Source organism: Zonotrichia albicollis, chromosome 6 (assembly GCF_047830755.1).
Source record: "Zonotrichia albicollis isolate bZonAlb1 chromosome 6, bZonAlb1.hap1, whole genome shotgun sequence".
NCBI classification, from domain to species: Eukaryota; Metazoa; Chordata; class Aves; order Passeriformes; family Passerellidae; genus Zonotrichia; species Zonotrichia albicollis.
In genome coordinates, this window is record NC_133824.1 from 20,363,814 (window position 1) to 20,388,810 (window position 24,997).

The 24,997-nt window shown below is 36.3% G+C and overlaps 1 protein-coding gene across 8 annotated transcripts in view; it reads left to right on the top strand.

Moving 5' to 3' along the window:
- Positions 1-24,997, top strand: part of HEATR5A (HEAT repeat containing 5A) — a 64,373-nt gene that overhangs the window by 33,447 nt on the left and 5,929 nt on the right. For 5 of the 8 annotated variants that reach the window (XM_074542730.1, XM_074542728.1, XM_074542731.1 and 2 more), the window contains 17 exons: positions 1,150-1,255; positions 3,493-3,683; positions 4,113-4,272; positions 5,377-5,566; positions 6,127-6,296; positions 9,511-9,537; positions 11,363-11,501; positions 12,351-12,530; positions 13,345-13,584; positions 14,301-14,482; positions 16,202-16,270; positions 16,697-16,876; positions 18,706-18,940; positions 19,324-19,572; positions 20,931-21,058; positions 21,921-22,068; positions 22,744-23,016. In XM_074542730.1, the coding sequence (XP_074398831.1) occupies positions 1,150-1,255; positions 3,493-3,683; positions 4,113-4,272; positions 5,377-5,566; positions 6,127-6,296; positions 9,511-9,537; positions 11,363-11,501; positions 12,351-12,530; positions 13,345-13,584; positions 14,301-14,482; positions 16,202-16,270; positions 16,697-16,876; positions 18,706-18,940; positions 19,324-19,572; positions 20,931-21,058; positions 21,921-22,068; positions 22,744-23,016 (2,867 nt within the window). The remainder of the gene's footprint in view (positions 1-1,149; positions 1,256-3,492; positions 3,684-4,112; positions 4,273-5,376; positions 5,567-6,126; positions 6,297-9,510; positions 9,538-11,362; positions 11,502-12,350; positions 12,531-13,344; positions 13,585-14,300; positions 14,483-16,201; positions 16,271-16,696; positions 16,877-18,705; positions 18,941-19,323; positions 19,573-20,930; positions 21,059-21,920; positions 22,069-22,743; positions 23,017-24,997) is intronic. The other 3 variants (XM_074542732.1, XM_074542735.1, XM_074542733.1) reach the window with 2 other exon arrangements.

The window sequence follows — 24,997 nt, forward strand, 5'->3', positions numbered from 1 at the left end:
AAGGCACATCCAGCAAGAGGTTATTGTCATAACAAATCTGTGGATCAAGAAAAATAATGGGTTTTTTTGATACCCAGATAAAAATGGAAGATATTTTGAGAGATGTTAGACAATTTTTTTGGTGCTTAATACATAATACATTCTTTATAAAAAGTGGATGGGGAGAAATGAGTGCATGTGTCAACACAGTTCTGTCAAGGTACAAGAATGCTTGTAAGAGATCAAATGCTTCTCTTGGGTTTTTGTCTATGTATTTTCTCACTGCATATATGGCATTTTGGTTTTTTTCACATTTATAAGTGCACTGATTACTAAAGCATAAAATTCCTAAAGATTTTTCCATGTAGTTGCTTTTTTGTGTGCTTGTGTGGTAATATTTTTGAGTGCAGCTTTAGAGCAGATGAATTATTCTAAAATTAAATAGCTTTCTATTTTCAAGGCCTGCTATAGTTAGATCTCAATCGTTAGCTCATGATCATTATAGCTGGTTTCCTATGTGGGATGAATATTTCATCTTGGTGAGTTCTGAGTCTTGATGTCTTCTCTACTTTGAATGTTTGGGGTTTAGTGGCGGTTCCAGGGAGGTGTTTGTATATGAGAATACCTGCCAATAAAATTGGCAAATGATTTATTTGTTTTTCTGACCTGTCTTTACTTCTTTATTCTCTCTTCATTGACTGCTTTTATTGTGGAATTTTTTTGTCCTTGTTTTTTTTGCCCTGTCTGTCACCAGCTTTCTGGTTGGTTTTCTTCACTTGTTTCTCAAGACAAGAATTAATTGCTGCAGATAAATACATTTTCATTTCTTTTTCCTTTGCCTCCTCCTTTCTCAATTGTACGTCAAAATGCATTATTCCCATATGTAGTTCCTTTTAATAATGTCTGTTAAATGTTACTTAGATATGTGATTATCTGTAAATACATTTAAGGAGACAAATGTAAAAAGTTCCTGTTCATATATGGAAGTTCATGTTCTAATGTGGAATACACTTTTTTTTTGTAGTAGACAGGGATGGCAGTTGAATGAAAATGCTCAAGAGTTGATTTATTCCACCATAGATTTTGTTATGGTTTTTAAAATAAAATAAAAAAGTTTGATTTGTTTCCTTAATTTTCAATTATGTGGCTTCTTTTCTGTTTTTGTTTAAGGCTCCAGGTGTTAGAACAATTGTTGAATTCCATAAAGCAAACAAAAGGATCTCGACAACAAATAGTACAACTACATGTTGTGTCTGCCTTTTCTACTTCCTTAAAGGTAAATCTGCTCTCTCTCTCCTTTGTTTCTCTTTCTCTGTCTGTTACTAAACCACAGCATCTCTTGGTTCAAATAGATCAATTGCTGAGGTTTAAACATAGCCAGGCAGCCACTCACTCACTCACTCCCCCCACAGTGGGGTAGGGGGGAAAGAATTACAAGAGTAAAAGTGAGATAAAGACAGTTTAATAGGGAAAGTAAAAGCCATGCACACAAGCTAATCTAAACAAGGAATTCACTTCCAGCTCCCCATCATGTTCAGCTGTTTCCAGGAAAGCAAGGCTCTATCATGCCTAACAGTCACTTGGGAAGTCAAAAAACCATCACTCCAAGCATTCCTTTGCCTCCTTCCAGCTTTATATGCTGAACATGATGCCATGTTAGAGGAGGAGCTGCTGCCAGAGCATTGTCACACTGTTGGAGGAGTCGCACACAGACCACCTGAGACTTGAACTGCTGGACAGGAGCCCCTTTGCAGCAGGCAGCCCTGAGAGCAGACAGCTGTGCCCTTTGTCTCTTCATTGTCACATACACTCACACTGATGTTCTTCCTCCTTCCTCCAGCTTGACTCTGGATTTCCTGTAGCAGAGTGTCAGGCATCAAATCTATAAAACTAAGTTATTTAATAGAGTTATACAGCAGCAGGTCAGCTCAAGCTGGGTGCCTCTGGAGAGGTACTCGCCACAAAAAAATCCCGAGGCAATTATACCCTTATTATTTATGAATCTACGCTTCATATGCTCTCTACATGCCTTGCACGTGTCTCTGGGCCCTGAGGTGATTTTTGATAAGAAGTCTTCTAATATGTTATTGAGTTCTTTCCCTCTGTCTGTGCAGGTAGGTAGTTCTTGAGGTATTGCAGCTTCTGCTGTCCTGATCTTCTGATTTCCATTTCTGATGTATCTGCTCTCTGGCAGAGCATGAAAAACTAAAAGAGCCCTAGATTTAGGATAAACATTACCTAGCAACAATCAAAACATCAGTGTGTTATCAATGCTCTTGTGCTAAAGACAAAACACAGCATTGTACCGACTGCTAGGAAGATTGCTCAGAAAACTAACTCCATTCCAGACAAAACATCTCTAGACCTAAGTTCAGAGCTATCAGCCTAAGGCTTTATCTAAACCAGCTACTCATGCTGGGCAAATAGTATCCTAAATCACTGAGTATTTTACCTCCATGTAACTCACTCTACTTAAAGCTTATTTATGCTAAACAACTATCTCTTGACTGCCATATGGTATGGAATCTCCCTCTGGTCGATTGTGGCCAGCTATCCCAGCCGTGTTTCCTTCCAATTCCTTGTGCAGCCACACGCTGCTCGCCGGTGGGGTGGCACGAGAAGCAGAAAAGGCCTTGGCTCTGTGTAAGCACTGCTCAGTAATCACAAAACATCTCAGTATTGTCAACCCTGTGTTCAGCACAAATCCAAAACATAGCACCATGCTTGCTACTGTGAAGAAAATTACCTCTACCCCAGAAAAAAAACAACACAGTACACAGAAGTTTGTTTTGATTAACAATCAAGGTGATCAGTTCCTATTTTCTATAGTAATACATTGTTTTGTGATGTCATAGCTTTCTAGAGTGCAAATGAATCACTGTTTAATTTTTCCCCTTTTTTGTTATTAGTTTAAGGGAAGTCTGTTCTAGTACATTCTAATGTACTAGCATCCATACTAGTGACATTCAAATAAGAGAGATATTGAAAAATTCAGTTTTATATAATTTCTGTCTTTTTCACTGTCTTTTGTACTTCTTACTGGGTAAATAAAAACATAACAATTTTTTAAATAAAGCGATCTCATAATTATCTGCTATTTGTTTGTTTTCCCTAATGCTTTATCTGTATTTTCCTCTGTTCAATGTGCTGTTTTCATTCTTGTCTTCTTAGGCAAATGTTTGGGACTGAGTTGTTTGGGTTTTTGTGTGTGTGTTTTCTTCTTGATATTATTTCCTAAATTTTATGCTAATATGTTGGTTTATCTGGTTGCACTACAATTTATCCAATATTTCCTAAAATCATAATGTTGATGCTATAGTGTTGTGCTGTGATGTACATTTATGTAGTGTTAGATGTCTAACTCTCATAACAGCAAATTGAAAGCAAAATTCCTCACACAGAGGGGAAGAAAATCAAAATCCTTCTGCAGGTCTGGTATTTTTTGCATGACTGTCAGAAAAGCGCACTCTGATTACTGCCTAGCTGTTTAATATATTTAATGTCTATTTTTAGCACTTGGCTAACTGCAAGGGAAGTTTAGGTTCAGAAGAAGTTAGAAGATCTGCCCTGATGTTGGTAATGGGTGCCTTGGAAAGCAATAATCCACTTCTAAGATGTGCTGCTGCAGAGTGTTGGGCCAGGTTGGCACAGGTGGTTTCTGACAGTGCCTTCACTGCTGGATTAGCGCAAGTCAGTTTTGACAAGTAAGTTCGCAATAAGCATGAAAAGATACTGCTTGTGTTTATAGAAATGCTTGGAAAATCTGACACCTGTTATGATAATTCTGAAAAGCTGGTTTCCTTCATGAATTTGATGTCGCTTCAGAAATTAACAGGAATAAGCACTGCCTGAGTTCTGTATGTATTTCCTAGTGTGAGACTAACTAAGCAAGCATGTAGACTTTCAAATAAATTGAATTGGCTGTTGTTCTAGCAACACCATTTAAGTGTATCTAAAATATTTTTGGTGCTTTCTTCCGATAAGAGACCATGTATGAACTTAGAATTTTGGGAATATAATTGTGTCTAACACATTTTTTTGCTGATTATATACCAGAAATTTAATTCGTAGATGTGCTTATTACATGGTAAGAGTCTTGGTAATTAAACTAACATCTTTTTTTCAATTAATAGGCTAAAATCTGCTAGGGATGTGGTATCAAGAACAGGTCATTCTTTGGCTCTGGGATGTCTGTATAGGTACCTGGGAGGAATAAGTTCTACTCAGCACCTGAATGCATGTGTTGGAATCCTTTATACTTTGTCTCAGGACAGTACTTCTCCTGATGTACAGGTACTTGTCACTTACATAAAAATGTTATGTTACAAATAAATTGAATTATAATCTGGAGTTTAAGGTTGTTTTTCTTGTAAGAATCAGACACTCACAGGCATACCTCACAGGTAGCAGCTGGAGCAGCAAAGGCAATGTAGAAGACTGCCCCTGCTCAAAATCCACCTTCAACAGCTTCCAAAGCAAGAACTATGATGAGATGGGGGAGATCCTTATTCAATGGTCTGTGAGACTGATAAGGCTCACTTCAAAAACAGTATCTGATGTATTATGTATGGATTGTTTCTTTTCACATTCACCTACATCTTGACTTGGACTACATAGTACCCAGGATTTTCTGTTTATGAGGGGACTTTTGTTTGTGTCAGTTTTTGTCTCTTTCATGGTGTTAACTTCACAGGTCATTTTGTTGAATGTAATATAGTCATATAGTAAATAAAAGGGATTTGTAGCCTGAATATTTTAGAACTTGGTGGATATACATCATTGAATAAGACAGGAAATTTTAAAGACTAATTAATGTTATTTCTCTGTGGCTAAAACTGTTATCTGTCAGAATAGCTTTAAGAGACATTGAGTGTATTTAAGGTATTTGTCTAAATATCAGATAAAGAATTTTTAAAGCTTTCCCACAGTATCTTTGCACAAAGATGAACTGTTTGTTGACATGAAACAGATGTGGCTATTGGTGCAAAGTAACTGTAACTACAACAGTAGGTTATTTCAGAAAGTCTAGTATTTTTTCACAATTTTGTTCTTGCACAAGGAACTGTAAGAAATTTTCAAAATAATAGAATATAATGAAGGAATAATAATCACTGTTAAACTAATTTACTATTACATTCAAGTTTTTGTTTATTAACAATGAAAAATTTAAAATGATTGTTTCCTTGCACAACGTACATTTCCTTGTAAAATATTCAAAATGGCTTACTCAACATCAGATTGATAAAATTTCTTTGTATAACCTCTCTGTTCCTTTGGAACCTAAGAGTGCAACTTCTATTGCATTTCATCACTGAATTTCACTTTTAACTAGCACATTTTTAAAAGGTCTTATGTATATCATACAGAGATTTCATTACTGCTTCTCTTATTTTGCAGGCATGGGCACTGCACTCTCTGTCCCTGATAGTAGATCTGGCTGGGCCCCTGTATCATGTGCATGTGGAACCTACCTTATCTCTTGTTCTCATGTTGTTGCTGAGTGTGCCCCCAGCTTATGCTGAAGTCCATCAAAGCCTTGGGCGCTGTTTGAACGCTCTCATTACCACTCTGGGCCCTGAGCTGCAAGGTATGCAGCCCACAAATGTGTCAGCTTCCTTTGCTCTAGCAGCCAAACTGCTAAACATTGAATGTCTGTGGTTGCAAATGTAACAAATAAGCAGATCTAAGTTTCGTTGCATAGTTGTAAGACAGTATTTCATAGGCCATGACTTTACGTAATCAAGATGACATGGCTCTAGTTTTCCAAAAATAGTGTCTCTTTCCTTTATTTGAACTGGTTCTCCTAACCTTGCCTTGGGCTGAAATTTCTGACATCAATTTTACGTTTTATATTTCTTACACTCTTACATCTTTTAATTCTAGCATGAGAACAGGTGTTTGTATTTCAAGAGTTAGGAACCCCTCTATGTCTTAGTTATGATGGAGACATTTAAAATTTGCATCTAAATAACCAGAGAGCAATGTGATCCTTACTCATGGATATCAAAGTATAGCTCAGATACAAGGATCATCGTTTAGGAGGATGAAAATTATGGCTGGCTTGGGAAAAACACAGGTTATCATGTTTATTAAAAAGAAATATACATTTTAAAAACAAGCAAAAAATAACCTTTATTCTCAATATAGGCAGCAGTACAGCAGTGTCAGCCTTAAGAACTTCTTGCCTTTTGGGCTGTGCAGTGATGCAAGATAATCCTGACTGCCTTGTTCAAGCTCAAGCCATCTCTTGCCTTCAGCAGCTTCACATGTTTGCTCCTCGACATGTCAACTTGTCTAACCTTGTAAGCTGCCTCTGTGTGAGTATATATTTACTAGTTTGTATCCATGTATTTTGAAATTTGTTCATATTTTTCACAAACACTTAAAAAATGCAGCTGTTTCTTTAAGCAGTGGAACTGATCATTGTGTAGGCATGAGGTGTTTCATGTTCTCCTACAGGCAAGTATTCCCTATATCTTAATTTTTTTTCCCCTCAGTTTCTCTTCCCCTTTACAAAATGAGCACATTCTATAGAAATCTTGGCCTTCTGAACTGCTTGCAAATACATTCTGCTGTTCTTATTAAGGCCAATTGTCTGGCAGGATATACTATTCATTAAAACTTTTTGCTGGATTTGTACCAGCTGGTTTATGTTGGCCAGTTTTTTCCCTCTACTGCTTTTTGTGCCTTGCTTGAAGGATTGACTTTAAAAATTGTGTGTACTAACTATTGTGAGTTGTCTTGTTTCGTTTTGTTTTTTTTTATGATGCTGAAAAATTGTAGATTTCTGTGTATTTTTTGTCATTTGTGTATAATTTGTAAATGTGTATAAATTTTGTAATTTCTGTAACATTAATGGTTCAGTGTACTGACATCTTTGCAGTCAGTATAAAAATTTCTAACACACAACTTATAGTGAAATCAGGTCTTTGGAAGAAATAAACAAAACTTTTTCAGCCCTATTTGACAAGGCAGGGAGTTTATTTGTTGGGTGGGGTTTGGTCTTTTTTGTTTTATTTTCACTCAGTATCTCTCTGTCTTTGAATAGTTGCTCTTCTGAAGTACTTAGTTCTGTTAAAAAGAAAATTCTGGTAGCTATTAGCCTTGGTGGATTTGGGGGGCTAGCTGGGGGACGGGGAGGGTTGGTTGGAGGTTTTTGAGGAGTTTGTTTTGTTTTGTTTTTTTAAAATAGGATTTTGTCTCACTGTCAGAAACAAAAGTCCACAGACAATAAAGTGCAGTTGGATTTTGTTTTAATCTCATCTATTTCAACACATTTCTTATTCACATCTCCCGTTGGGTAGCACTTGTGTATCAATGCTAAATTCATAGATTTAGATCTTCATGTTTAGTCTAAACATATCGGTTTAGATTCCTTACATTTTCTTTCTTTAGTTTGACTAGAAACATGATTGTGGGAGCTAGGAAAAACTGAGGAAGGTTTTTCTGCCCCACACTGTGATACACATGAATATGCTAGTTGCAGAAGAGCTGGAACTAATCTGAAGTGTTGTTTTAACATACCCTAACAATTATTTTCTGTTTGTTGGGTAAAACATCATTTTTCTTACTTTTATAAAATCACAACAAACCATGTCAGACAGTCTCTTGCTTGGAGGGTGTGATAGCTTTTGGGAGCATTTTTAAGCCTATGTGCAGTCTGCTTCAATCTCTCTGTTAATATCAAATGCCTACTAATATAGAGGATATCATGACAAAGTTACCTTGTCTACATAATATTACTGATTTTTATTGTTCTTACAAGTTGTCTCAAGGTACTTCATACAGTGGTTTATGAATTTCATAATACTAAATTAGTCAATTAAGAAGCAGGGGTCATGGCTCGAGTTTGTGCGTTCATGCATCTGAGTGTGTTCCCCACTATCCCAGAAGTGACTGTAGGCTTCCTGGAGAGGAGCCCACCAAAGCAGCAGCCTCACATGGGTGATCTTCTCTTCATGAACCTGTACAACTAAGGCCAATGCTGCTGGCATTGACAATTCAGTAATGTCAGTGTGTCTCTGAAGAGTGTCATAAACAAAGCTTTTTGATTGTGTGCTTTGCAGGTCTGTCAGAAGATAATTGCACAAGACGAATTCTACATTTGTAAAACTCAACATTTTTTCGTGTAGTTTCCACCCACTAAATCACCGTCTCATTAGGGAAACAGAATAGGTTATTGGATCTGAAATCTGCACTTCACTGTGCTGTTTACTTGCAAGGTGAACCTCAGCTAGTTATTCTTCATGAGTTAAATGTCTGCAATTTGGAGAACAAGGTGTGATGGTTCTCCTTTGTGTTGCATTTTGAAGTCTTAAGGGAAAGTAGCATGCAAAAGCTAGACCCTAGACCATGTGGATATTCACCATTGCATTCTTTATTTAGGGAAGAAAAACAGGAGAGGCAGTCAGATGAGTGATATTTCCCCCTCCATCTGTAGAAACATGAATCTTCACTTATAAAATCTCGAAAACTAATAGGCAAATTTTCTTTTTTCACTTTTTTTAGTAGTATTTGAACGAACACCCCTCTCCATCCTCTTTGCCCAAGGATTCTGTTAAATGTCTGTGCTTTTGAGCTTGCCTTTTTACAGTCCTCACTCTCCTGCCATCCCCCTCACTTCCTCTTCGCCTTGTCTTTTACCTCCCTCTGTTCTTTCATAACCCCCTGTGTCCTCCCTCTTAATTTCTTTTTTACATCATTAGGCATGCTAAAACAATTTCTTGTGCAGGCAGCAGCAAGCTGTCTCCTCCACCACCTGTCAAGCCCCTACAGCATGAGATGGCTCAGGTCTCCAGTGTATTTAAACAGTTCAGGTTGTAACTATGCTAGCACTAGTAAAACATGACTTAGGCAATGGACACACTGCTTCACTGGTTCATGTTTTGTGGGGGTTTTGTTTTGTTTTGTGTATATTGTGTACATATGCTTGTCATTATCTAGCTTCCCTTCTTCAGCTTCTGAGAGTGTTCCCTGTTTGTCAGTTGGATCTTTCACGGGGCTTCTAACAATAATGCATACTTGTCCTGCTCTTTGAATTCTTTGCTCCAGTAGAAGAGAGATTTGCAGAGGTATTCTATACAGAATACACCAGAATATGCTTTTAATAATGTCTAAAATTAGCTCTGAAACTAACTTAGGTGAGCACGGACTTCTAAAGAGCTTATCTGTGTAAGCTTACGGTGTAGTATTCCTCAACACAGTGAATGCCAGTTTTCAGGTCTAAGATATTAACAATAAGATCAATATTGAAACACAATAACTATACAATGTTAATAACTATGCTGTGCTGTTGTCTTGGTATTGTTTAAGTATTCATTTTAGTGGCAGTTGGGTTGGAATTTATGTGTGTTCAGCATGAAAAATAAGAGAAATTAACGAAGCAAATTAGGCTTTTGGTATGTTTGAGAGAAGATTCTGAATTTTATTATATGCTGAGCTTACATGTTACAGTGTCCATGTGTGGTTGATATCGCTGTGATATCTATTTTTGGTTTTGTCATGACTGGTTGTCATTTGTTTTTTGTGCAGGAAATCTTGTTGGATAATTCTGTGTTGGTAGGTCCCTGTGCCTTGTTAATCCTAAACCTTTGCAGTTTGCAGTGGTGTTTTTATTTCATCTTTTATCTTTCTTTTTAACCATTTTAATGTAATTTCTTTTAGCATGTCGAGTGATATTTTATTGTCATCCTAACCAGAGCCTTCCTAACTTTCTGCAGATGGCAGGAATACATTTCATTTATGTGCTCAGTAAGGGATATTTTTGGTTTTAATGTGTTAAGTACAGAAATTGAACTGTTTTTACTTTTAAGTTTTAATGTGATGCTTGCATTTTGTGTCTGTCATTTAGTCCTGTCTCCTGCTTAGAATGTGGGAGAATGAGAGAGATTAAAAATGTGCATCTTGCGTTATTTTGGTCGCCTCAGTCGGGCCCTCTGTTTTTTCCCTGTTAAAATGAGCACGGAATTTATGCATGTCCAACTCGAAGTAGAATGTGTAGCTTGCTTGTGTAAACGTTGCATTAAAAGTCTCACTTGTTTCTGAAGTTGCAATTAAAGTACCTTGGGGACATATCTATTGAGTCAGGTTCCTTTCCTTGTAGAAGAATTATGCAGAGTGTGTATCTTTTTGTGTATAATGCAATTCTGAGCATTGCAGATTCATTTGCATGCATAGAAATTCTGAAGATGAAGCTTAGTTTTGTTAATCTAACAAAGCTAAAATTCTGTATTGCTTATGCTTTTTGTCCTTAAGTTGCTTTCTTTAAGCATATGTTAACTAATATATATTAGTCATTTTGACTAACATATATTGGCTTGTTGCTGACAAGTGAGCAGCACAGCCTAATGCAAGGTTTTCCTGCAGCAGACCCTCAGCTCTGTTTTAAGGATGGTAACAGCTAAGGGTGCACAACTGCTTAGTTGTAGGGAACATTTTTTTATGATAACCTAAGCTTCATTTAGAAGAAGATGCATAAATATTGGTGTAGCCATCTTGCCTGGCCACAGAGCTAGTTTATCATGTCTTTAGGATTCCCTTCAGGATTGTCTTAAAATTGAAAGAAGCAAATAAAAATGAGAAAGCTCCACTCTAACAAAAAGCCCTTGACGCTATGTCTTGGGGTTTTTTTTAAGTATTTCTCCTTGTTCCAGTAATAGTGAATCTATTATCATGTATTTTCCAGTAAAATGTCCCACACACTGGCCTGTTGGTGTTAAAATATGAATGATGGTGCTATGAACCTCTTTGCTAGAGACTGCTCAGGAGAGCTGACCTGTCTCATTGTCATACATTCACCAGTAATTCTCACCTTTTCTCTCAACTTCTCTAAAACATAATTTAATGTAAACTGAGTATATAAATTTTTTTTCCAATGAAACTGCAGCAGTGTTCTCTTTGCCCTTATAAACTTCCTTTCATGCATGGAGTTCTGTTTTACTAAGGCCCGATTGACTCTCTCACCTTTGGTTTCACTGACATTTCTCTAGTTACATCTGATAATGACTTGTTCTGAATTTTCAAGCCCACAGTATGCATATACCCAGTAATCAGAGTTAGTTACCATGATTCACCTGGCATTGAAGTTATTGGCAGTTTTTGTACAATATTGGTTGAGAGGTGGATTCAGCATCAAACCAATATTGTAAGTTGTCTTTGTAGAGAAATGCTAAAAGTTTTATAAAATTGATTACAGGACTTGCAAAACTTTTCATTTGGAGGTTTAAAAAAAAAAAAAAAAAGCTGACCAAAAAGAGCATCAATTACATGTTTACTGACTTAACAGATTTGCTATAGCTGCAAGTGTTCAGAAAATACCAGCCTTACTGAAGTATTGCCACAGAGGTTTGTTGGCCATCTTACTGTATCTTCTTGCATGTTTCAGATGAATCTCTGTAGCTCATACTTGTTGCTGAGACGTGCAGTGGTGGCTTGCTTACGTCAGCTTGTGCAAAGAGAAGCTGCTGAAGTGTCAGAATATGCTGTTGCACTAGTGAAAGAGAGCAAAGAAGATTTTACTCCAGGTAATGTATTGAAATTTTGAGATCAAAAAGCTTGGCATATTGATAGTGAATTTTAAACACACTTTGCTAAGAGTGTGAAAACTTTGCAATGCTCTTGAAATCTTAAACTCAAAACATTTTCTACCTCAGTTGTCTGTATAGTAAAAAATTATTATAAAATGAGGAAATGCAAGGGGAGTTGCAGGGAAATCCATGCTCATCGAGCCAGCAGCTGTTGTATTAACTTTTTGCTAAAAGGCCTGAGAGTGATCACTAGTTCATCCTCGTGTGCCTTTCTGTGAGTGAGTGGTGTTAAAAATTTATTTCACTTCAGCTTTCAATTCAAGCTCATTTGGAAATTTTCAGAATAAATAGAATATAGCCATTTTTTAAAACTGCTGATATTTAAAATTTGTAATATTGGTCATATTAATTTAACAAATCATTTCATTATCTTTGGTTTTTTGTTTTTTTGGAGAATAGTTTTAACGTCCATTTCAAGGTAAAACTGTTTTAGAATTTAAAAATTGTTTTAGAATTACCTTATAAAGTAAGGTAAGTGATTTTTTTTCAGGATCTAAATGCTGAGGGGATGGTAATGCTGTGAAATTCAGAGTAGGATTCTTATTTCTTGATGGGGTAACTTTCTTCCTGTTGTTGCTATCTTTCTGTAAAAGCTCAACATTTATTTTGTATTCATAAGTTAGCTGCTGTGTTAAAGTGAAAAATAAAATGGTTTCAAAAATATTTCAGGGCTAGTAATTACTTTTTCACAAGATACCCTGTGTGCAACCTTTAGTGGGGTTTCTGTTGTCATTAATTCAGTTTTGTGATGCACAGTACTCAGCTCACAGCCTTTGTTCTTAGCAGATGTGAATATCAGAGAAATAGGCCTGGAGGGGGCATTGCTGGGTTTGCTGGACAAAGAATTGGACCCAAGATTGTGCCAAGATATCAGAGAGACCCTGACTCATATGCTTACTTCAATGGCAGTTGAGAAGCTCTCCTTTTGGCTGAAGCTTTGTAAAGATGTTCTTGCTGCCTCTGCTGGTAAGTCTTAATACACTGTAGTTGAGAACACAATCAAAATAAGGCCTGCAGCAGTACACTGTGCCACTGAGGGAAAGCATTAAAGTTTCTTGAATGTTTGCCATTTATGAAATGTATAATTGTCATTCATATTGCAAGATTGGATCTTTTAACTTAGGTCCTTCAGAGGAATATGCCTTTCTCTCTTCTGATTGCCCTCTCCCCTTTGAACAAGTTCTTGTAAACATTTTAGGATGTCTTGCTTGTTGATTTAATTATTGATCTTAATTCATTTCCATAGCAGAAATGGAAATATAGCATAGGTTTGAGCTTGTGAGTCCTGTGCAATTACCTGCAAGAAAAGTATTCTGACCATTTCTTCTATTAGTGGTAGAACTAATGGAGGCCTGTTATATCATAATGGAACTCCTGAGCACACAAAATCAATTACTGTGCTAAATATTAGTGGGGGGTGAAGGAAATTCTTTAAACCTGCAGTGCAGGAGGAAAACTTCTTGCATTTAGATTTTTTTTTTATTTGGAACACTACTAATGCTTCTAATACATCACAATAATTTTAAAAGGTTTTTTTTTCTTTTGCTTCTTTCGCTGCAGTTCTTAATTTATTTTTGTGGTATTAATCTTGTGTTTCAGCAAGTAATATCAACTAAATGTTGACAGTTTCGTTATATTTGAGTTCTAGCATTTACTTTAAGGGAGTCACCATGAATGTGAGTTTAGAGATAGACTTTGAAGAGATTTCTTTTAGTAGGTTTCAGTTATGGTAAGAAAGAATATTATGTTTGGTTTTTTCCCTTCTGTGTCCAAAATACAGATTTCAATACAGTAGCATCAATAGATACCACCCAAGAAGAGGAAACTGCTAAAGGGGATGATGTATCTGTATTAACATCTGACAGTGATGACAGGTTCCATCCTTTCCGAAATCCACGGTGGTCCACCAGAGTTTTTGCTGCAGAGTGTGTTTGTAAAATTATAAGCCAGTGTGAAAATGCAGGCAGTGCACATTTTGATATAACTTTGGCTCAGGAAAGGAAACAACGTGATTCAAGAGGTATGTGTTAAGCACTGAAAGAATTTCATAGAATGCAAAGTATTCTTAAAGTAAGTATTAGCTCTTTGCATCTTAGTGAAATTAATCAAAAATTTGTTGTTTGTAATCAATAAAGCCTCTAATTACTCTGATTGTAAGCCTGTATTATTTAAGGAGTAGAGAAATTTTTATTTGCTAAAAGAATGGCATCTTACTACAGCATTTACACTCAGTTTCCTGATTATAGTACCATGGCGTATGTGTAGGAAGGCTTTGTTTCTGCAAAAGCACTGGCAGCCACAAGTGATAGCTGGCACCAGCCTACAACATCACAGTTTGGTGTCTGGGAGTATGACTTAAAAAAATGCCACTTTTTTTCTTTCCATAATTTGCATAATCACCCGTAGAAATACAGGGCCATTTTTCAGTACCACTCTGTTTATCTGGAGGTGTTTTCCTCAATGCTTTTTTAGAAGGTCTCATTCATGAAGATATTTATACTTTCTTCTAAGTACTTTTTTTCTACATATTAATGGAAAGCAGACTTGATCAGCTAATATAAGGTAGCCAGGTAAAATTGATCTATGTTTAAGCTGCCTGAAGTGAATCCTTGATACATATTAAGGTAAAATGTAAAATATACACTTTGAAAACAGTTGGGAACAGTCTTATAAAACACATTATGTCTGAATTTAAATCTAATAAAACTATTTTCTTTTTTAAATTTCTGTTTTCAGATGACTTTTTGGTACTGCATTTAGCTGACTTGGTCCGTATGGCTTTTATGGCTGCCACAGATCACAGTGATCAACTTCGTCTTTCTGGGCTTCAAATGTTGCAGATTATTGTTCGGAAGTTTGCAGCTGTTCCAGAACCAGAGTTTCCAGGTCATGTAATCCTGGAGCAGTATCAAGCCAATGTAAGCACCATTGATAATAACTTTCAAAAGTTTAGAGGCAATTACTAAAAGAAATTTGCATTTACAGTGTGTAGGTACAGAGCTGGGTTTCAGTTAAACTATTGTTAATTTGTTTGGACTTCATTAGAAATCATCTTTTCAGTTGGTGTATAATTTTTTAGCTTCAAAGTTTTTCAAGTTTCAGCATTTTTCCCTCTTGAATACAACAAAAACCAAAATAGATCATTGGTGGGGTTTTTTTTGGAAAGCATTAGTTTAAAGAGTGTGAAAGTATTGCAAGAAGTATTAGGAATAACTATAAATTTAAACTCTGCTTAGAAATAAGTAGCCTTTGCACAGCAGCTATTACATTTGGAGATCTTGGGCAATGAACAAGCTAGAGAAGTGTGGGTTGTACTCTATTTCTGTTAAGTCTTGGTTTAGATTTAGAGAAAAGATGTCCTAGTCATTTAGCATTCCATACCACACTTGTGTTAAATATGACAGACAACTGTGTTAAGCCTCATATTGCTTCAATTTCTAGCAGGCACTGAGTAGGTCAGATCACTTTCTCTCATAGAATTGGAGAGACAGTAAAGACATCCTGACCTACTTTGATCTTGCTTTTGCCATTATAATTCTTTTTTTTGGCACTCCTTTGTGGGAAGGAAGTTCCTTGGTCTAGTCTAAAGCTGTCAAAGGAAAATAATAAACCATCTGTCCTTGCTGTCCAAAACCATCAAGCAGGTCACAAGTAAAGCTAATAATTTTCCTTTTAAGCTTCTGTACCTTTAATGTGTTTCTGCTAATACTATGCATAGATCTCATTAACTGTTTAAGACATAAGTTTAAGGGATGTCAAACTGTTAATCAAGTCTACATTGTCAGATTTTTTTTTTCCTAAAAACATCATAATAATCCAGAAAAAAAGATGGATATAAATCTTCTGGACTTAAGTAATGACTTCCTAACATCTAGTTCTGAAGTTCGATAAATGAAGTCTCAACTTTAGAGGCTCGTAAGAAATTGTCATTAATTGCCATTAAGAACAAATCCTTTCACTTCTTTCACAAACATTTATTGTAGTACTTGCTCTTTGGGATGCAAGTGTAGTATATCAAACTTAAATATGAATTTTCAAATACATGCTAAAGCAGCTAGGGAATCTTTTATTAGACTTTATTGAAATGGTTTTCAACAGTGAGAGTGAGTAAAACCTCTGCAGCCCAGTAACTTTGTGTTTGTGCATTCTTTATTAGGTAAATGGGGTTTGTGCTCTCCCCACACTTTTTCACTTTCCAAAGTTGACCAGCTTCAGTTAGCTGTTTTCTTAAATCTGTATTTTTTTCTGAGTAAGGATATGTCACAAGCTAAGTGTCTTGCAAAGTCTTTCATGGTTCAGAACATTGCTTTTTTTTTTTTTTTGTGGGCTCCTCATCAAGTCAGGCATTCAGGAAGGAAGACATTACTGTTTCTGTTTTAGACTGCACAAGAAAATAAGAGTCAGCAATGAAGACTCCCTCAAAGAGAACAATGTCTTCAGTGTCTTCAGTGTAGGCAAAACAATAAAAATATGACTGAAACTGTTTCTCTGCTCTTTAACCTCACTGAAATAATCTCTGAAAAAAGGACAAAGGAGCTATACTTTATAAAGGAAAATTGTAACAAAGTCTGATTATGAAAAGTAAGTATTTAGTCAATTATTCACTATGTATTAAATGTTGTGTAACTTCTGTTTAGGTTGGAGCAGCACTTAGGCCTGCCTTTGCTCCTGAAACTCCTCCTGATGTCACAGCAAAAGCTTGTCAGGCAAGTGTTGAAAGTCAGAAGTCTCTTAGGTAATAGACCCTCTGAATTATTTTTTTTTTGCTTGATAAGCAACACAAGAAAAAGGAAATAAATCCTCTAACTTTAAATCCTCCATTCACAAAAAATAATGTCACTTATGTTACCTCTATATTGTCACAACTCAAAGGGTATTATCACTTTAAAATCTTTTGAGAAACTTAGTTGCAGTTGATATTTTTGCCATTTTTTGTGACACCCCACTAATGTTTTGGTTTTCACTGGTAAAGTATACTAAACTGGGATGTCATTCAACATTTGTTATTGTCTGGGAGCAACTCTATCTTCATAGAAATTAAATCTGGCTTTCATAATTTTACAGATGGAAAAAAGAGTATGCAGTGTTTTTTTTTTTCCTTGTTCCTCATTGTTTCTGTTTCACAACACTAGGTGTGCAGTGCCTGGATAGCAAGTGGTGTAGTGAGTGATCTTAATGACCTCCGAAGGGTTCACCAGCTGCTCGTGTCCTCTTTGCTCAAAGTGCAGGCTGGAAAAGAAGCACAAAATGAACAATATAATGAAAGCACCTCAACTATGGAGGTGCTGGCTGTCCTTAAGGCTTGGGCAGAGGTTAGTATAACAGCTCTGCTATGTTAGTCTTATATTGGGTAGGTATACTGCTCATTAAACAGTTTTTATTGTAATATAATAAGAATAATGTATCATACTTAGAAATACAAATTCCTTAATATATTTGAATACTTCAATATTGATTTGAAATTGCATGTTAGAAATGGTTGATGATATGTATGGTGATGGTCCACTCAATGTGCTATTTTAAATAGGTATAACTTTTCTCACTGCCTATTGATATTTCATATCTTGGAAATACACATTTTAAATTAATATTGTCAGCTCAATACTACTTTAGTTAAAATAAAGCCAGCTCATGTGAAGGCTTGTTTTAATATGTGTAAATGCAAGCTTAAATATTTAACAGTCAAAAATGTGAACCATGCACATCACTTCCAAAAGATGGGTGTTAGAATGTGGTGATAATGGCCTTGGATGCTGATGGTTGATAACCAGCTAAAGATGAGCATGTTATGAAAGTGGATGATATTTCAGTGTACAACCAGGAAGATACTTTGGAGGAGAAAGTTGGCAATAGGTAGTTCTTATGTAAACATCTGCAAAAAAATATACCAATGTTTCATGTGCATATTTGAGAACAAATATTGACAAAATAGCAAAGCCCTTGGAGACAAGCTAGCAGGTGGGAATAAAAATCTTGAAAACGTTCTTTCATTGAGAGATTTAAATAGATTGGTCTATTTAGTCTATTCAGGAAAAGATAAAGTACCATGATAAATTTGAAATGATTACATGAAGCAAAGGTTTTTAATAGCATGTAACAACCTTTCACTGGTCAGAAGCCAGGACAAAATTCAGACTAGATGTGAGACTCAGCTGTCAGAAGTGAAGATCTGTAGATTGTTCTACCCTATTATTAAGATCGCTAGAATTCTTCAAAGGAAACTCTGTAGTTTCCTATAAGCTTTTGTGAGCTGTAATTTGCAAATATTTCACTTAAGCCTTAGGCAGTTCCTTCTCCCTTAGAATCTTACCTATTTCTTTTATACAGAAATTGGAGGAATTCCCCCATCCTGTTTCTGATGCAGGGAGGTGTGAGACAAGGGCTTGGTGTGTTTTCAGTTGCTTCTCTGGGGCAATCCACTACAACTGGCAAACATTAAAAAGATGCAGAAATCATAATTGCAGGGAACTAGTATTCAACAAAGCTGACTTGAGATTCATTGAATCTAAATGTGTCCTTTATAGTTGAGAAGAGCTTCCCTCCAGGGGCATTTTGGAGACACTACAGGGAGTTGTTTGTCTGAAACTTTTTCAATTCTTTCTTTTTGATAACCAGAGAGGTATCTAGGAAAATTACACTGAAATTAATCTATAGATGGTAACACCCAAAGTTTGCCAAGTATGCAAGATTGTACTCTTCATTCTGTACTGCTAACATGAAGCAACACATAATTTTGAGAAATGCCATGTAGTTTAAAAAAGATTTAGGAAGGGTTTAACTGTTATTTCTGAATCAATATTATAGGTATATTATTTGATAGTTCTTCAGTTTTGTAGCTGTAACAGGGTTTGATGGTTGGAAGCAAAAACTGGACAAATAATGTATTACTTTTTAAGAGCAGGGTACTTAATTGCAGGTAGGAATTTTAGTAGTTTTCCCCTTTTGGGGAATTCTTGCATCATAATTAGCTGGGGAAAGGATTCAGAACATTTAGAGGAAAAGGGCTTATTCCTCATGCTTACTGGACTTGAAGCAGAAATAGATTCTAGGAAATCTCATGCCTATTCAACAGGCAGTCATGCTAGTGATCACAGTAGTTTTCCAAGTATTAATATTTGTAACTCTCCAAATATATCAACAGGTTTACATAGTTGCAATTGAAAAGCAGAAAAATCAATGTGAAACACACAAGCACAGTTTAAAAATTGTAAACTCATCTGAAGAAAGCTACAGAGATGTAACATTTTCGGCCAGTGGTCTTCTGGACTTGGTACAGGCTGATCTTGGAACACTGAGCAAGCTCTGGCTTGCTGCACTTCAGGATTTTGCTCTCTTAACTTTGCCTCCAGAATATGCATCACAACTACCTGCTGAAGGTAAAAAGGCAAATTAGTTATGTTTCTCTAAGTCCCTTGTAAGCAAACTGACTTGTGTTAAGATCATAGTAAGATTAAATGGTATGGAGAATAAGCCTACTTATGGACCTGTTTAAAGATCAGGACTGTTTTTGAGAACAGAAGTTTCATGGATGTGAAGAGTGGTATTCTTATTTGGTGGCTATTTTTATGTTGGAAAGAAGAAATAGGTAATCTATTGCATTCTGTCCAAATAAATCTAAATGAAGTGCCCTCATTGGCCTGAATTTTAATACCAAACATTAAAAAAAAGTCATACATAGAACACAATCTCATTTTAAGAATAAGAAAATACAGTAGTTGAAAATAAATTACACCTTTAAAACTAATTTCTTTTCTTGTAGGTGGTACATTTTATACAGCAGAGACAATTGAAAATGCCAGACCTCATTACTACAGCTCCTGGGCACTGATACTTTATGCTACAGCTTTATGGCTCACTAGCACAGGTTTCATTGTTGTTGATCCAGATGAAGGAGTTACAAATCTCTCCAGACCTGTTACCCCAACTACCATGTGTCAAGATTCTTCTACCAGACCCTTGGTGAAATCTCCTGAGGATGTGAATACTGACAGATTTCATCTTATCTTGGGTTAGTGAGTGAGTGCATAGTCTGCCTAGATGCTGTAACTCAAAATGTAGATAATGTTAGCAAATAAATTTTTAATTATTCAAATTTAACTGTATCATTCAGTATTGCATCTTTTGGAAAAACATGCAGTCAGAAAAATTTTAAGTCCTAGTGAGAAAATTGTAAGGCATTTCCCCAAATGTGGTACAAAAACCACTGAGCTAAACAAGCCCTAAACAAATGCTTATTGCTCTGCTCATAAATGTGCAAGTTCAGGGGTGGATTTTACAGTGTTTGTACCAGTACAGTTACAGAGTGTATGAATTGCTTTCACTGAAGGACAGTTTTACATCACACAGTAGTTTATAGGTATAGGAAGGGACTTATGGAGATCATTGTGTCCACCTCCTGCTCAAGCAGGGGGACATAAAGCCAACTGCTGTCCAGACAGCTTTTGAATATCTGTGTGGATGGAGAATCAACCTCTCTGGGCATCCTGTGCCAGTACTCAGTCACCTACACAGTAAAGAAGTGTTTCCTTACATTCATATAAAGCTGTCAAGCCTCCATTACTGCAGGAGCTAATCAGGTAGTTGAATTTAGTTCCAGTTCTCTAAGTTTACACAGTTAGGCATTTCTGGTTATATTTTGTTCTTGGCCTCTCTTTTGTATCTTTTTTTTGTAGTCTTTCTTTGGAATGAGCTTGTATGACTTTGTGCATATGTCTGCCTTTGAATCCCAGTCTTTCTGCAGAGAACCAGCTCTCCTTTGAACTCCATTGCTCTCTCAGTTAGAAGTGGGACCTCTGATACAAAAGCTGTTTCCTCTACTGCTTAGTACATCAAATTTCCTGTATTTGACTGTGGGCATATGGCTTGTTTATTCTGCTCTTGAATGAAATAACATTTGAAATTTTCATTCCCTACCAAGAAACTGAAAATTTAAAACTGCTTTTCTGTTGCACAGCTATTATTTAGTGGACATTGATTGGTTTCACAAGTCATCACACAGTTTGGAATTACAGCTGTACAGCTGGGATGAGAATATAGATTGCAGTTTATATATGAAGGTTATCTCCAATATTTTGAGGAGTTATGAATTGTTCTGTCTGTTCATTAGACCTCGTGTTTTATTCACAAATTGCTGGGGTTTTATTTATGTTAGTAATCATTAGGTCTCATACTGTCTAGAAGGTGAAGTTTCTTACATGGTTTTGATGGATATAGAGGTCTTGCCGTTAGGTATTAGCAATAGGACATGACTTCATTTAAAATGCTACTTCAGTAGTTGCTCGGCCTTCTGTGAGGTTACTTATTAGTGGAAAAAATTAGTTCTTAAAATTTCAAGTACACATGGGGTTTTTTTCCTGATTCTTACAGGAATTAGTGTGGAGTTCCTGTGCTCTCCTGGATCAGATGCAGCAATGGAGAACATTATTGCCTGCTTACATGCCCTGCAGGCACTCTTCGATGTTCCATGGCCAAGGTCCAAAATAGGTGGTGATCAGGTAATGCATAATGACCAAATGCCCCTCAGAATTACGGCATAGTTTTAGTCTGAACAGTGCTTCTACAGTCTCTTGTACATCCAGGAATCTTCAACATATAAGTAGTAGGTAAATTATATGCTTCACCCAAATCCAAAGCTGTAGAGGGAGGAGATAAAAAAGAATACAATGTGGAACCTGTAAGGTGAGGGGCAGAGAATTTGAGGACATTTCATCAGGAAGGAGTAAATAGATTAATAGGATGAGAAGCCAGGTAAAGACCAAATTCCAGAAAAGAGAGTACTCTTACTCTCTCTCTATCAAGGCATAGTTGAATTAATTCTGTTGTAAAAATTAAAGTCAGTAAAAGAAGACTGGACAAACAGTGATCCTAAAAAGAAGTAGTAAACTGAAATTTCTTTTTTTTTTCCTTTAAATAAGGTTTATACCATCCTGTATGCCATGCAATTGCCTGACCCAGTGAAAGTGGTCGAGCCTGTGGATGTGGCTAAGTTCTTCTGATTGTTGATGCTCTGTCCAAGGAAATGCGTAAAGTGTAGGAGGGATGCAATGTTGTGTCCCCACCTTCAAGAGTTAAGAAGCCAGAAGATAAAGATTACTTTGGCTTTTTCAGTTGTTTTAAGCACCCTATATCTTAAATAACTATGATAACTATTTTATTGGGAGAATTGATAGGGACTGCTGTTATTGGGAGCTAGGAGCTGGATGGTGAAGAAAATGCCAACTCCTGTGATTGTGTCAATTACATTGTGTTCCTTAGTGAGATAAATCAGAGTAATACTGTTGGCTTTAACAAGTACTAACAAGTTCCAAAACCTCCTGCATTAAAATTAAAATGTGTTAGATGTTTTTGTTGCTGTAGGAGCTGGGTGTAGAGCTGCTGAATGTTTTGCATCGACTGATACTGACCAGAGAGTCACCTGATATTCAGCTTGCTGCCCTTGAAGTGGTTCGCTTGATTCTCTTTGCAGCGCAAGAACATGTGAAGGAAAAACGGAGAAGTGCAGAAGGTACAGTACTGTGTGAGATGTTTGAATAGCTGTGATCAGGGTTAAAGCAATTCTTTCTTGGAAAACTGGTGTCTGAGATGTGTCTTAATTGAAGTCTTTCCCAGTTGGATTCTAATTCTAGTTTACTTAAGACAGTCTGGGTTCCTAAAATAAGAAATTCAGGGGGTATGATAGATAGCAGGTGGTTTAGGTGTTGAACAGAGGGCAGAAAGTGAGGAGAAAAACTGCAGAAACTGGAGCTGATCAGGGAGGGAGGAGTCCTAGTGAATAGCTGGGGTCAGCTAAAACTGAGCAATGGACAGACTTGGCACACGCAGCTGTTACAAGCCAGGTTCCAATAGTTACTCTGGTTGTAACTTCCTCACATTAATTTTCTAAAAGGAAAAAACTGGGAGTAGACTCCAAGTGCTTGTATCAGGTGACATCATATTGGCTTGGTGCCTTAGGATTTTGTATGTCAAAGTCTGTTGTGCACCCTTTTGTCTTTTGGCAATCACTGCATAGTTTGCTTATTCAGAAGGGTGGGTGTTTGCTAGTAGAATTTTGAATACATACCCATGCACATATATATGTGTCAAGATTATAATTTGGTATTGAAACAGTCTTAAGAAGTAAACTTTTTGGAAACAAGTCAGAGCCTGTAGACTTCTGCCATATTTCTTGTTTTTCTTTCAGTTGATGATGGTGCTGCAGAAAAGGAAACATTACCAGAATTTGGAGAGGGCAAAGACACAGGGGGACTGGTGCCTGGGAAATCATTAGTCTTCGCAACACTGGAGCTGTGTGTTTGTATTCTTGTCAGACAGCTTCCCCAGCTCAACCCTAAATTGACTTGTAGCCCTGCAGTTCCACCTGGAAAACATCTGTTGCTGTCAGAAGATGGAAGTAGACTTGTAGCAGCAGCATTAGTTATTCTCTCTGATGTTCCTGCAATCTGCTCTCCTGAAGGTATGCTATTTCATCGCAAGAAAAGATAAATGAAAGACTATTAGGCCTTTCTGTCCCTTTGTTATTACCTGATTTTCTTAGCTGGCCAAGTCTGACAGCAAGTTTTGTTGATTTGCTTGTGACAGCTTCCTTTTCTAATTATTTTTTGACTGTCAAATTGCAAAACAGGTTACAAAACTGAAGCAATTAAATTAGTAGTTTCTCATTTTCTCCCACCCTATAGCAGTGCAATTAATAGATCCATTTTCTACAGGGAAGTGTACAACAGCTACATGATTATATTCTACTTGAATTGTCTTTTCTGGAATTTATAATGCAGACATAAATTAAATTTAAAAGATAAATGTGTGATGTTAGCTTTCCATCATTTGAACATTAACAAATGGCTGCAAGCGGTTATGGTTGAATTCTCAGATTAGTTGACTTTTACCCATGATTCATTTTGGAGTCACTCCCAACTTTAGGATGGTTCCCCACCACCTAGCTTCAATATCATATTCATACATATACATATACATATACATATACACACATATATATATATATAGATATACATATATATAGATATATACACATATAGATATCTACGCATAGATATATATACATACGCACACATTATATATATACACGTACATATAGATATATATACATACACACACACATATATATATCAATAATATTTCAGTACTGTTACAGCCACACATACAAACCATTTCTGCCCTACTCCTCTGTTGTTCCCACCTTAAGTATTGTTGTTACACTTTACACAAATCTCTGGCATATACCACCCCTGAAAATTTCTTCTTTTTTAAAAAAAATTGTTCTCTGTTAAATGACTCTTCTGTGGAGAATACGATGCTCCAAATGGAGTAAATGGAGCCCTTGCAGTCTTGTAATGTGATGATACGCTTTTCTCATTTCCATCTGCAGCCTGTTATCAGTTTAAAGTGAAAGGAAATAAACATAGCATCACCTAGATCTGAGGACAGCTATCTTGTATGAAAAATAATCTGGGATTTTTTCTCACTCTAGTTACTTTTGTCTTTAGCTGTCCATGTTATTCCACAAACACCTTGCAGGATCAGACCACAGGGAACATTTACAGTAGACAGGTTAAGCATTTTGTTCAGGTAAATAAAAAGAGGACCTTAGGCTTGCTTATATAGTCAGTTGAATAAAGAAGCAGCTCCAAAAGTTAGCTCATAATCAAAGAGATGAGAATTCCTCTGTGGAATTGCATATTTTTTTCCCCTTTAGTAGGTAACTGAAGTTACAGTCCTGTGGCTGCCATGTCTCTTACTTCAGGCACCTGCCATGATATGTTTGCATAAAAAAATTTGCAAGTAAATGACGTTCATGACCTACATTTCCTACTGAATTCCAGCAGTAAATTTTCCAAGACTGGCTGTTCAAAAATAGATGTCCTCAGCTTCAGAAAATACGTATGCATAGCCAGAGACTCTCGCTATTCAACAGGTCTGTCATGAACATTACTATATTAAAATCTCAGAAACATAAGCATTTTGCTGTTTAGGGAATGAGATAAGCATATTAAGCCAAATGCTTAAATCTGTCCTTTGCTGAGTCATAATTTAGGACAGGAGCAACACATAAGTATGCAGATTTCTAGGCTACTTCCAATATATGCAGAATTCTATATTACTATTAGATTCAAAGACATAAAAACAAGTGAAACTGCTATGCCAAATTATTCCTGTGAATTTTAAAACATTTTTATGGTCTCTTATTATGACTAGTCAACTATCAGATTCTCTGACAAGAAAGTCTCTTTATTAGCCTGTGGAACAATCTGCCTCTCTACTTAGGTCTTCTCTTTTCCAAGATGTTTTTTTGGAGGCTTCTATTCAGATTCTAGGGGGTTTTATACATATATTTATTCTGAAGTCCTTATTACTCTTAATAAATTCTTGACTTCAGTGATTTCTGGAGCAATGGCATCCTTAGCTAACCACCTATCATG